Source organism: Gymnoscopelus braueri (assembly GCF_963280865.1).
Source record: "Gymnoscopelus braueri genome assembly, chromosome: 1".
Taxonomy (NCBI): domain Eukaryota; kingdom Metazoa; phylum Chordata; class Actinopteri; order Myctophiformes; family Myctophidae; genus Gymnoscopelus; species Gymnoscopelus braueri.
Window position 1 is genome coordinate 37,572,128 of NC_137603.1, and position 14,300 is coordinate 37,586,427.

Sequence of the window (14,300 nt, forward strand, 5' to 3'; positions counted from 1 at the left end):
TTCTGGGGATTCTACAAATGTCTTCTAAATCCTAACAGTTTTCTGAAAAACCTATGTTGCTATAATGGTATCAGTGGTTCTCAAACCTTTTTCCATGTCAAGGGCCCCCAAAATTACAAGGACTTACGGAGCTGCAGCACGGGGCACCAAACAGCAGCAGGGCAAAAGTGATAGAAGACTCTATCGGGTAAAGAGCTTCGAAATATTGAAACAATGGCTGCCGAAGAAGCGGTAAAACGCATCGGCAGCACCCGCTGGTGAAGCGAAGATTCAGGGCCCATTTGTGGGACGCGGGCCCATTTTTATGGGTTGTGCGAGTACATTTCCCATTATTTTTCATTTCATAAATTTTGCTTATTTAAAAAAATGTTCTTAAAATGTTCCCCACAAAAATCAAAATTCTTAGATTTAGAAGAAAGAAAAAACCCTTTAAGAAGTAGTGAAAATAGTAGATCTACAAGCTCTCAACACGTTGCATCGTGACACATTGTGAGCTATTTTCTGTGTGAGCTATGTGAGCGACTCGAGCCCGCATGATTCCTCCGGACTCGCATATAATTCATAGTTATAATATCGATATAATCCTCTCCTCCTCGCTCCGAGTCGGAGGGTAGACTAATGGGTGAGTGAGTGGAGTGAGCAAGTGGATGTTACCTATGGATGTTACCGTCTAGGCGGGATTAAGACTTTTAGAGCCGTTCCGTTCAGTGATAAACCTGCAGATGGCAGCGTCGCCCCAGTGGCTCCTCAGCCAAGGACATGCACCAAATGTCTAAACCTGCGGTTCCTCTTTATACCGACGACTCGACGAGCGGGATAATATAAAAAGGTATGCCTCATTGGCCGCTGCAGTTCATTGGAGCGATGAGTCATATTGGGAAGCGGGAGCAGAGTCTTCCAATTCTGTTTATATCCAACATACATCCTTATCATGCTAGCTATTCAGGTCAGAACAGACTATCTATGGACGTTTTTTTATCCAAAAATTAAAAAGAAATACCACAATGAAATAAAATCGACAATGACATAGGCCTACAAAGAAAAATCATATAAATAAAAAACAATGAAATAAATAAATGTATTTAACATCTTAGTATCCTCTGCACTGAAATCACTTATTCAACTAAAATGACTTAAACTGTAGATACTACTGAGATGACTTGTATGAATGTGAAATGCACATCAAAAACAAAAATCGTAATCATACAAGAAATGTAGTTGTGAATGTACAAGTGCAGCAATATAAGCTTTTGTGAATGTGTGCATGTGTGAATGTTTCATGTTTAACTTGTGGGACCTATGCATGTAAGCATTTCATGTGTAGGCTATTGACACAGAACTATACGCATGTGTTTCTCATATGTACTGTATGCGTAACTGTTCAGATGAGTATGTGTAATGTTCGTATGCATAGATTTACAGAGTAGGCTATGTATGTTTCAATTTACAATGAGTGTTTCAGTAGTATGCGTCTCATTAGTGTGTCAAAATGTCTCATTATTTAAATCCTACACAGCCTCTCATTGTTCTAGTAGTTCTTGTTGAGATCAAGTAAAAGTAAGCACAACAGGAGAATAGAACAGGTCATTCAAAAAGTCTTCCTTGTGACTTTGAAGTAACATTCCTCTGGTTACTATTAATTTAAGATTACCTGTGATATTCCACACCATATAAATCAAGGCTTTGCTAAGTTCCATACATTAATTTCATACCCACTTAAAATTCCATGAGTTTTTTCACAGTCCTTACTACAGATTGGGTTTATGGACCTACAATTCGGTACGTATCGTATTTTTGGAATACAAATGTCAATCATTTATATAGCACATTTTCTCCAAAGTGCTTTACAATGAGCATTACATTCACACATCGATGGTGGACGCAACCATGCAAGGCACCAACCTGCTCACCGAGAGCAGTTAGGGGTTAAGTGTCTTGCTCAAGGACAATGTAACTGCGAGGCCTGTCACCGTTCTATGCTGAACAGTTCATGTCAAATTACCATGAAATGTTCATATCTTAACATTAATTTGAAGAAAAACTCACTATATCCCATGAAAAAGAAGACAAATGGAAACACAAGCTTTGTTAGTATTCATAATAGTTTGTATACACAATGTATAGGAGCACCGATAAAAAAAATCTCATTTTTTTCCTCAAACTTTTTTGAACATTTTTTAAAAAGCCACAGAATGTTTCTACAGAAAGCAAAGAGAGCTCTGTACATAAACAAGCAACAACAGAATTCCTCATCATCAGCAGCACAGTAAATACTCCACTGCTCAATTTCATATCATCTCTGAAGCAAAAAAAAAGTAACATAAAAACAAGACCAGCTGCCTGCTGCTAACCTAGGACACTACGTTACACAAACAGCTTGATATTTAAAACACAAGATATGTAAGAAATGTACTTTTCAAAAATTGTGAAAAAGTGCAATACAGGTTTGACTGTTTACAACTTAATAGATTATTTCCCAAATGGAGTCCGGTCCTTTTTCCCCCCTCCGATTTCGATCAACCTTTTTTTCTTTTTTTTCTCAAACGTTCCTTTTGTACCCATAGTTAAAATCTCTTACAGTTATACTGACATTCATGAAGATGTACATTTATGAGAAACATGATATTCACAAAAGTAGAGCAAATAACTATGATTGCAAATGACAAATTTCTTTGGGTAAGAGGGTAGATGAAAAACTAGTTTCTTACATGAACATACTTTAATCTTTTCCTCTTTACACTGGAATTGTGTACAGAACACGCTTTTTTTCTTCATACAAAAACTACAATGTAAAAAAAAATATGGGAGTCCAATTCAAAAGGCCAACATTTTTGCATCATACAAGACATGACAAAAAAAGAGCTATGGTGTTGTGTTTCTTGAAGCAAACAGAAAACAACAAACACTCCATTGTGCAGAAAAACCTGGTTCAGCAAAATACAGACTTCTGAAACCAAATATTGGCTTTTGGAAGCAAGACACACATTTTATAGAACTTCTCACACAACAGATTGCTGTTTGTTGCAGATGATTGATTGACTAGCTGCAATGTGAGTTTTTTGGGTTCAACACTGCTAAGAACAGGGTCCCCCAGTCCTGTGTGGATATACTGTAAAGTCTTACAAAAGGTCATAAACTGTCACCTTTAGACAGGTGGGGACAGCGCTATACCGGGTGTCACAGTATAACTCAGAGCATCATCCTTGACGAGTTGAGTCATCTAGAAAGTCCAACGTACAAATGCGTTGGTAAGGCTTTTTAAACGGAGCTCCCACGACAAACAAAAACATTTCAAATGTACATGGGGGAACACAATGCCAGAGAAGAACGCAGGATTCCGTTCAAAATGTACGGTAGAAACATGGGCATCTCTCCCCTGCTGATAAGAAAAAGTGAGCATCAAGGCTTGATCGCATCCCACTTTTATCCCAAATAACAAAATGGGAAACATAAAAAGAATGAGGCAGTTAAAAAAAACATATGTACATGTCTATAAGGATATGTGTGTAAAATATAATACATAAAAAATGAAAAGTCATGGCACAATATATGACACAAAGGGGGAGGGGGTAAAAACTAAATCAGCTTTAAAATGACCACATTTATGGATACTCTAGGCTTGTATAGGGAACTGATATCCAAAGTTCACTTCACTGAAACGGCCCAATAGATATACAAAATGCACAAATAAATGACACGAATCAAACAAACACTGTGTGTAGACTGTGCTGCTCGAGCACCAACATCAATACCAGCATATTTTTAGACTTTCTCCTTTCGAGTTGCTATTGAACAAATGGCGTCTTGTCCCGTGTGGCCTCCTCTCGCACACCGCAAAACCCATTGATTTTTTGCTGAGGAAAAATTCACAATCTTCCGGTTGAAAGCGACCAATGTTAATCGTCTCTTGAGAATGTTTCTTCATAAAAAGGTGAAGTGTCTCACTCTTCTTCCCTCTCACAGCCTTCTCCTTCCTGAGACTGAGTAAGGTAAGCCAAAGAGTTTGTACTGTAAGTATCAGTCTGGTGTTTTTATAACTGCAGGGCATATGAGAGTTCCATATCTGTAAGAAGCTATTTTGTGTCCGTGAGCCTCTGTCTCCCAAGTTATTTACTTAGGTGTGTATTTAATTTAGAGTGTGTTTTCCTGTATGTACTCTTATTTCTTCCCATGTGAATGAAAGGTGTAAACTGTGTGTGCTCGTGTTTGTGTGTGCGTCTCTGCTCATGGCGCTGTTGTGATGGCGTTTAGGTCCTTCATCAGGCCCTCGAGGTGGGCCATCTCCTCGGTTAGCTCATCGGGCTCGTAGCTCTGGGGGAGAGGAATAGGGTTACTGCGGGGGGCGGGGGAGGGGCAGGGAGGGAGGGAGGCAAGCACCTGGGGGGAGGAGGAGGAGGAGAGGAAAGGAATAGGATCAGTCAGGGATCTTTTCCTGCGGGCAGGGAGTCAAATGGGTTGGGTGAGGTGAGCTGGGGATGGGTCAATGGTACTGAAGCGCCATGAACATAATGACAACAAAAAGCAGCAGACAAACGGCGAAACACAACCAAAACCAAAGCCAAGTCAATATTATGGGTCATTAGCCAATCAAGGGTTTAAGGCATTGAGGAAAAGATTCAATTGTAAAAGTCATTCCAGTTATGGGTTATGTGATGAAAATCAATGATTAAGATTCAAATGAAATCATGTCAAAAGGCAGCCAACAAGAACGACACAAAATGGCGAGAGTGAAGTTGGAATGAAAAAACACAGAAGGAACAAACAGAAAGAAAATGTGGTTAAAATCAATGTTCAATTGGAAGATTACTTCAAAATCTAGGCCCCAAATAAAATAGACATGGGTTTGGAATGTGTGATTGGTATCACAGTGGCAAAAAACACAACTGACGCATGCCAGTAACTATCATTACTTTTGATAAAGTGCGGCCAGAGAAAATCCCTAACCATCAGCCTTGTAAAAGATCCACAATCTTAGTCAATTGTTTCTCTGTAGGCAATTGACTACAGATGCCAAATGTTGGGGACATTATACTCACGCTGTCAACATCCTCCAGCATTTTGCTGGTCTCTGGCACATCAGGGGCATTTGGCACAGTAACTACCATGGGTGTACGTGTCCTGCCTAGAGTGCCAATGGAAGCCGTCTTGACGACGTGCGGGTGAGAGGGGGCTCCTGAGGATGAACAGTCATGTACACATGTTATATTCTTAATCGCATCATCTCTGGCCACTTTGCTTGTTGGAGTCGGTCAACAAATGACAGCTGTGTACTCGCACCAATCAAGCCTCTAATGACTAGAGGCATGATTGGGGTGGGTACACAGCCAGTACACACGCTGTGTGCAAGGACTTGATTACCATGGAAACCGGAGCCACAGCGGAATCAAATTTTACACTGGTTACATGATGAACTTTCTAAGTAGTCTCAGTTCATCCTTTGGTCGAAACAGGTTATCTAATAAGAACATTAAATAACCAGGTAGGTACCAGATACCTTTCTTTTAAAAATGTCTCTCCAATTTAGTCAATTGCCCCCATGTATGTATAGTCCCTGTCACTGCCAACCCCTACTGTTGGTCTGGGGAGGGTGCAGACCAGTGGTTCTCAACCTTTTCTGGATCAGGGCCCACTTGGAAAATCTTGAAAGCATTCGCGGCCCCACCCAGCTGACCACTTAACTGGGCAGCCGATCAAATGGGTGGGCCGCGTGCATTTTCAGAGCATGTTTATTTTAATGATCAATCAGTTGATTGTGTTTTGACTTGGATCAATGGAACTAACATGGTATATTTTAAGTTTTACTTTAAGTTTAACTTATTGTTATCGCTTTGGAAACACACGTGTGGAGGAATATGCCATCCCTCCTAGTTCTGCTCCCTGCTGAACAGGTGCCCAGACCAACCTGCGGGTGTTGCAAGTGCGGCAACAGAGAACACCCTCCCCTGCCAGTTTCCCACTCACGATCAAGTCGTGAGTGCCACCCGGAAGGCCGGCTCTTCTTTATTGTAAAACAAATCTTTAGCCGAGAACTTTACAATGTGTGTGGTTGTCTTCTCACCAGGCTGAGTGAGCAAAGGGGTGCTGGGAAGGGCAGGCGACTCATAGCATGCGTGAGCGGTGGCAGGGATGGCGGGCACAGCAAAGCTCTTCAGTGGGTGGGCATGGGCGTGTGGGTGGGCTGGGCGATGGGGGGGCAGGTTGCTGGCATAGCTGGTGTCCTCCTCTGTGGTGCTGGAGCCATGGTAGCTGCCCTCAGGATCAGCCAGGAGCTCTGAGGGGCAGGAGGGCTGGGAGGAGACTGTGGCTGGGGGAAGAGGCTCAGAAATGGGAGTATTCCTCACAGACTCTGGAGAGGAGAGAGGGATGAGAAGGTGGTGGGAGGTGGGGAGGGCAAATGAGTTCACACATGTAAAGGTTTAGACTTTAAAAGTGTTGACAAAGTGAACTGACCACTTTATCATGTAGAATTGTTGGTGGGCGAGTATTTACCCCTTACACCACCTGGACAGCTCAACAATCAATTATTCAGAGAGATACATGTTTCCTACAGCCTTGTGTAAAACCATCCAGAGATTTTATAATAATTATTTCATTCTGAAATGACTAGTGAACAATCAAAAATATTGGACTACATATCAATCACATCATAGCAATATTTTGGTACCAAATGTATGCAGGTTGAGTTTCATGGTTCCGTCACCAAAGCAGAAGCCCATTCCCTAATAGTATATATCATTTCCTGTATTTGAGATCAATGTTTGCCTTGGTTTTAGTCAAACCCGGGTCAACAGCACAACCATTGTAAACATGGAAACCTATAAATAACGGACGTGCCAACTTTAATTACACTTTGAAGTCCAACAAAACGAGATGTTGAACTTGAGAACATCATGAGTTAGTATTTACAGTGACTTGCAGAAGTTGTGTGAATAGATTAATTCATGGAATAATACAGAAACATTTATTACATGTTAGTATCCAAACCCCAGGTTTAGCCCTCACTCCATTTCTTGGCAACTCCTCCATGTTCTGGGATCAATTGCATCTCTACACGTTTGTTTGGTGTGAAAATAACTTGTAATGAACCTGAGAGGAGCAAATTAGTGAAGGGCATAAACAAGTGATTTGGGAAGGCAGAGTGGTTATCAAACCTTAGTTAGTGCTGTGGTTAGCTCATGTAGGAAAATGAGATGGGAATGCATGTCTACCTGTATGTATGTATGAATGAATGTATGAATTAATTAATAAATTAATGAATGAACCGACAGATGAATGAATGGAGACTTGGACGTGTCAAACTTGGCCGCGATCGGTTGAGGAATTGGGAAATTAGCAATACCCACTTACTAGTAGGGCTGGGTGATATGGACAAAATCAACAATCACAATATTTTTTACCATGTAGGCTACCTCGATATTGATAGTGAAAATAATTGTATTGGAGCCATGGTATCTAAGTAATTATTCAAAGAAATTCAAAAATAGATAAAAATTTTGTATTGAAAAAATTAAATAAGGGTTGAGTGATTAAAACCAGAAAAACACTTATGCCATATCAAAATATTACTACATTCAAAAAGCCAAATGATCTCTAGTCTCATATCACAATATCGATATAATGTCGATATATTGCCCAGACCAACTTACTATTCCTGTTTTTTAGCATGTACTGGAGCATCAGTCTCACCTGTGGAATCCACCCTGTCTAGATGGGAGAGAGGTGTGGCGCAGGCATGAGGCCGTGCATGCCCACTGCCCTGATGGTAGAGGTAGCTGCGTGTCGGCGATGCCAGGCTGCCCATATGATAATGGTGGTGATGGTTATCAAGGGAATGGATGGGGTGAGCACTAATCACAGCTGTGGATGTACGTGGACATGAATACACACAAACAGGACAAGATGTTTAACCAGCTGCCATGACCAAGGGTGGGAAAGCATGACTGTTCAAATGCACATGCATGCAAACAGTTTTAAACCCATTATCTCGCATTTTAAAGTCTCTCTATCACACAAATACAGGATTTTTCTGTTGTCCAGTAAATTAGACAAACAGTACCTAACTAACTAAATTTTCTGTTGACTCCAATTGGATCGGATTCAGGAATAGGATTAATATCTACATGCAGTAGCTGCTTAATCATGGACATTCAATAGTTTTCTATTTAACTATAGGGTGTGGGGGAACCCACTCATCCGCAGACAACTCCAAACACTCAGGTATCCACACACACACACACTTACGCTGAGGAGGCTGTGAGTCAAATGGCATCATCATTTTAGGCCTCATCCCTCGTCGGCCTGCTAGTGTAGACATGCTGTCCTCTGATTCATGGCCTAAAAGGTACGGTGGAAACCAGCCAATCAGAAAGAGCTACTATCTGACTGCTCTCTTTGTGAGCCATGTTATTGATTATTTCACCCTGATGGTGTATAGTTCTGAGTTTAGCCGATGAATGTCATTCTTTGACCTCATTAATACCCAATTGTGTTCACCTTTACTGTAATCCTTGTAGCACTGCCACCATGACCAGTAATGGAAGTCATTTATGAAAAGCATGAAATGTTATGCATGAAGATCACAGACTTGTCTACGGAAGCAGACAAGCATTGACACAAATAAAGCTTGTAAAACCGACAAGACAGAAAAATGAAGACTCCTTTCATATGTCACTATAACCACTATAATCTTGAGGGCATCTCAACCATTTCCTACTGTAGGGATTTCTCAACAAAATCATTAAGACTGACCCTGATTCAGTGGCCAAATAGGGAGAGCCAGCAAATGGAGGTATATCTCAAGGCTGGGTGTCCACGAAGACCTGTGAAAAAGCCCCTACAGTACCTATTTTTAGCGTCGACCTGTTCCCAAGTTTAAACATTAGCATCAAGCATAGCACAGACCGTTGATACTCCTCTATGGTCCCACCTCTACTGTGAAGCAGTCTTTACCCCTGCACCACCCGGACAACCCAACGATCCTATTGTTTGGCAAAGCATTGAAGTGATGTTGATAAACGCTGCGTTCTCACAAAACTGAAATTCTTTCAACTTGAGAGAAGGGCAGCACTCAGTTCTGAAAAGAGGTCAGGTTCCTGTGATGGGTCGAAAGCATTACCTTTCACATAAGAATTAATGACAAAACAGTGTTTTTTTGTTTTATATAACAGGTCTCCCGGGAACACGGACTAAATAAGAAGAGCCACCACTTGACTTGACTGACCACGGTAGGAGTTACGCCGCTGCTGTAAGTGTGGGTTGTTTTCCAGGCCACTGTCAGCTGGTGTGATATCCTGCGAGGTGCGGGGAATCGGCGTATCTGTCATGACCGGGTTGGGATCAGGAGACTTGTCCATGGGCTTGAGCTCCAGACGTTCATGGTGGATCCACAGATCAGGAGGCTTCAGGTCCTTGGAGTTGCCTTTGTACTTGTGGGATCCATTTGAGGACTTGGAGGCTGCTCGCTTCCTGGGGGCGTGAAGGGTTAACACTGAGAGTTAAAGCAATGCACTGAGCGTTGAGAACACAAGGTTACAGAAGGGTACACAGAGAACACGGGTAAAGAGTAAATTAAAACATTCAAGTAAAAAGCATAGATTATACAACAATAATAAAAGATCAAAATAAGAGCTTACTTTTTCTGGTGAGATGTGGTGCGTCGTGTGCAGAGGAAGGCTCCTACCACCACCACTATAATGGTGAAGGCTCCCACTGAGATGATGATGACGATGACCAATATGTTGTTTTCTCCGTTGCCCACCACCCCCGACTTGCCTGGATTAGATTAAGTGTGGGGGAAGAGAAATGAGAGAAGGATGGATGGAGGGAAATTTTCACAGGGGCAAAAGCAGAAAAAAAGAAATCTCAATCCTGAATTTCACAAGTTTTATAGTCAAGCTTGATGTTGCAATTGTCTGTGTTGCATTTTGTAGTTTCTTATGACCCTGTTGAATTTCGTTTCGGCAAGAAGTATTCTGCAGACTTTAGTCGATGCGGTCGAAGCAAGAACATGACTATCATCTACACGGTGTCACCTTTCCACTTAACATGGCTTCAAAAACAATCTCTTCAAATAATTTCATGGAAAGCTGTCAGAGATGGAGAACTTTTATCCATGGAGAATAAAATGAAAACCTAAAATATGTGATTTATTGCCATTTATCATCATTTATCAGCTACAAACGTTATTAATAATAGAAACCGGTGGACACCCACACATTAGCAGGTATCCTGGCAGTACCCTCCCACAGATCTTTGCTCTGCGTAGACTCAAGCCATTTTCAAACACATTTTTAAAGGCATTTCTGCTTTAGTGGATTATACAGAGATTATAAGGAAGAAAGAGTAACAGATGAAACAGTTCTTGAGATGGATTTGAACCTATGATTCTGTGAACATGAATTCACTATTTGAGCCACGAGGGCGGTCCCTGGGGTGAGGCTCTTGAGCAACATAATCAGATAATAGTTGGAGTTAGGTCTTGCCTTGCCTCTAATTCTGTGACAGCATGACAGCTAAACAGTTTGTCATGTTGATGTTGAGCATAGAAACCTTACCCACAGATCCAAAGGTGTCAGGAGCAGGTTGATTGCTTCCTGGCTTCATTGGAAGATTGGAGGCTGGCAAAGGAGAAGGGAAAACATTTCAAATGAACATGTCATCACATCCTTTCATCTCTCTAGTGCTTATACCACAATTCAACTTTTTCTGCTTCTGTGTAACTTTCATTTTGTAGAATGTTATCTAATCTCTAAAAGAAAAAATGAGTTTTTAAAAGTCATGCATTGCAAATTGAAGTCAGCCCAGAAGATGAAAGTCTCGAAGAGGGGCGTGCACACACACACACACACGCACGAACGCACACACACACACACACACACACACACACACACACACAGAGCAGAGTCATCAGTGAGGACCGGGGAGCGGGGGTGGAGAGGGACTTTACCTTGGTCATTAGCCATTTTGTCAGAGGACTCAGCTAAACAGGCCAAAGAACAGCAGGAAGGGAGAGAAAATAAAAAGCAAAAACTTGGTTAGCAGAGAAGAGCAGTGAGGCAGCACAGACCAAAACCCACTGAGAAATAAGAGATTGGTAAGAGTGCGTAAACACTGCAAACCAGAGGAAAGATAGAGTAGAAGGGAGACACAAATAAACGGGACACGCAGAGAAAGCAAGATGTGGAATGTTATCAGCAAAGCATCTAAAGAAGAATTAAAATGCACCGCTCAACCAATAAAAAAATCTATTTCATGCAGCCTTGAAACATACAAATTCCCTTGAATATTTTCTCAAAAGGATGTGACTGAATCAAAATGCTTCCATTAAAGTATTAGGGAATCATAACTTGTGCAGCACAAGGTACAACGGTTCTATGTACATCTACGAGCATGTAAATACTACGTGTGTATTTTTACCGTTTTTTCAAGAGGCTTCCTCAAAGCATAAACGTTCATGAAATACAGTATATCTACAACGTTCACAGTGATATTGGCTTAGATCAGTAAATCACAGGGAGGTGCACATTTGTTAAAATGTAATGAGGTTTTTGTGAATGTGTAAAATGGCAATAAGGAGCATGTCATTCTCCTTGATGACCCGAACCCATGTTAATGAATGCAGCAGTTGGCTCACTGGCCACACACGGACGCTCCGTTTGTGCACGTGAAGGAACGATTTTCAGCCCTGGCCTTAAAAGAATTGTCCATGTGCATATGCATATAAATACATTGCATATGCACAATATCTGCATCATATCACCCGATATTAATGTTTTTAAACCTAGACAATCACCAATGTGGGATTAATCAAGTTAAATCAAGTCATACATTTAGCATATAACCAGTATTCCTGTTTTTATCATGCCTTTTTATTTATTATAGTATACAAATATATATGTTCAATGAATGAAGACAATGCTTACTGTTTTTATTATACTTATATCACTGTATCGAGGTAGCCTTTGAGAGCACAAGGTCTGGCAAGCGGCAAATGACTCTCCATTGATAAAGGACACTAAACCATACCAATAATTACCTACACATTTGAGTGGGCCATCACAGATCTGGCCATGAATTCGGAACAGGGACCTTCAATAAGTTGTTATTTATCGATGGCATACTAGCCTACTGTAACCCAAAACACTTTCTGAATCTGATGTGTAGACCTACCTCGTCAGCTGTGGTTAGTCTACATGAGCCACATGCTTTCATTAAATTAAATTAAATCCAAACAGTTTTATCAGCATATGATAAGCTACTTCTGCCCTTATGAAATATTGTCCATGGGCAAAGACGAGTCCAGGATGAACATATCAAAACCCATCACTGAATGTCGAAAAGCAGTTCCAGTAAAACTTGACTTAACGTTCCCATATCTATGACATATTGACATATTCTGTTACAGGCTTTGAGACAATAGATAAAAGTAATCAGTTATGTGAATAATACTGATAGGATTTAAACATTTACTTTTTCACACTGGCTGCTTTCTGTGAGTAACAAATGTGCTCTGAAAAAGCTGCTGGTGAGAACTGTCGACCACAAACCCGCGTGCACAATAAAACACATGTGCGCATGCGCATCTGGTGGGTTCGGGGCGTTAGATGCACTATTGTCCCTCAGGATTTGGGCCACACTTGGGCCAACTTACTCTTGGGAGTGCGGAACTGCACAGCCTCAGACATGGGGCCCATGCCCTTGGAGTTTCGGGCTTGGATCTTAAAGTAATAGGTGGTGTCCAGCGTGAGCTCCTGGATCTGGTGTGTCAGACGGTTGCCGACCACCGGTTCAATAACCCAGTCGTGGACCTCTGCATTGACATCCGTACTGTAGTAGATAATGTAGCCTAGACAAGGCATTGTGGTGGTGGGGGGAGAAAAGGACATTTATAAATCAATTTCTTATTCTTAAACGTAATGATTTGATCTGTCCACTAAAAGCACACTTTTTCATTCTGTAGTCCTGGTATTACAAAGAAATATAATTAAATGTTATTTAATAAAAACTCCTCAGGACTGTCGTTTTAAGAGACATGGCAGAGAGAGAAAGAAATACATAGAAATAAACTGACCAGTGATCTTGCCGTTGGCTTCAGAGGGCGGCTGCCAGTTCACAATGATGGTGCGCGGCTTGCTCTCCTTGCTCACCACTGTCACATCTTTGGGGGCAGAGCTGGGAGCTAGGTTGGGGTGGTGGAGGGATAATGGCATCAGGACATTATATTGACATTGGTCCTGATAACAGGTCAAGACTGCTCCCACAATGGCTGTCCTGTATTAGTACAAATTCAAACAAGGGCAAACTAGAGGTGTGCCCAGTTGAGCTACAGTACGTGGCTCATGGCTGGATGCCATGCATCGTAAAAAACGAATTACTTTCAAATACAATCAGTCTTATCCTTTGATGACGAATTGTTCATAAGTTATTTATGACAATGTATTAATCAATAATTGATCTTCTTGACATTGACATCATCAATTGACATCCCTATACATGTCATGTTGTATGACTCTGAAAAAAACTGTTTTTTTGGTTGTCTGTGAGAAAGTATATATACATGCTGTGTATATGTGGGGGGGGTAAAGTGTTCCTACTGTTCTCAAAGGTGGTGCCCTGGGCTGTCATGCTCCAGGTGCTGAGACGCCGGCCCTTGGTTACCATGACCGAGAACTCGTACAACGTGTTAGGCTTCAGTCCCGTCACCATGTAGCTCAGGCTGGTGGTATTGGCCGTCTAGAGGCATACACACAAGTGCAAAAACACACACACACACACACACACACACACACACACACACACACACAACAATGGTACATTACACACTTTGGCCACTGAGTGGAACCCAAACCTTTACATAGAGAATACAGTATAAGCTGCTCACCTAGCTTTTCTGAGAAATATGTTATGAGTGCCACAAAGACAAACCGTCAGTGTCAGGTACAAATTCTAAAATAGAGAAATAAAGTCAGCACACTGAATCGTGCTCCCATAGCGATTTTAATGATTTACCACCAAGGTGGGTGATGTTTGGAGCTTTCTAGCTCTTGCTCAGCCACAGACCCGACTCTGAGGAAGCTTGAAACGTCACCCACCTTGGTGGTAAATCATTAAAATCCCTATGGGAGCATGATCCAGTGTGCAGACTTTATTTTTCTATTTTAGACTGTTCTTATGTCCAGCACCTGAGATTTTATCGTTAGGATGTGCGTGCTTTAACTCCCATTACAAATTAGCACGAATCTCAAATTCAGGACCAGCATAAATTAACACATTGGGTGCCAGCATTTTTTCATAACAACTTA

The 14,300-nt window shown here is 41.4% G+C and overlaps 1 protein-coding gene across 4 annotated transcripts in view; it reads right to left on the minus strand.

The window, feature by feature from the left end:
* Positions 1-2,084: 2,084 nt before the first annotated feature.
* neo1a (neogenin 1a) overlaps positions 2,085-14,300 on the minus strand; it is a 184,619-nt gene continuing 172,403 nt past the window's right edge. For 2 of the 4 annotated variants that reach the window (XM_080438552.1, XM_080438550.1), the window contains exons 18-28: positions 13,593-13,731; positions 13,070-13,177; positions 12,650-12,844; positions 10,554-10,616; positions 9,633-9,771; positions 9,221-9,465; positions 8,242-8,334; positions 7,687-7,857; positions 6,059-6,346; positions 5,037-5,173; positions 2,085-4,377 (exon numbers count right to left, since the gene is read on the minus strand). In XM_080438552.1, the coding sequence (XP_080294678.1) occupies positions 4,225-4,377; positions 5,037-5,173; positions 6,059-6,346; positions 7,687-7,857; positions 8,242-8,334; positions 9,221-9,465; positions 9,633-9,771; positions 10,554-10,616; positions 12,650-12,844; positions 13,070-13,177; positions 13,593-13,731 (1,731 nt within the window). In that variant the 3' untranslated portion in view covers positions 2,085-4,224. Of the gene's footprint in view, positions 4,490-5,036; positions 5,174-6,058; positions 6,347-7,686; positions 7,858-8,241; positions 8,335-9,220; positions 9,466-9,632; positions 9,772-10,553; positions 10,617-12,649; positions 12,845-13,069; positions 13,178-13,592; positions 13,732-14,300 lie in introns of all 4 variants that reach the window. The other 2 variants (XM_080438551.1, XM_080438553.1) reach the window with 2 other exon arrangements.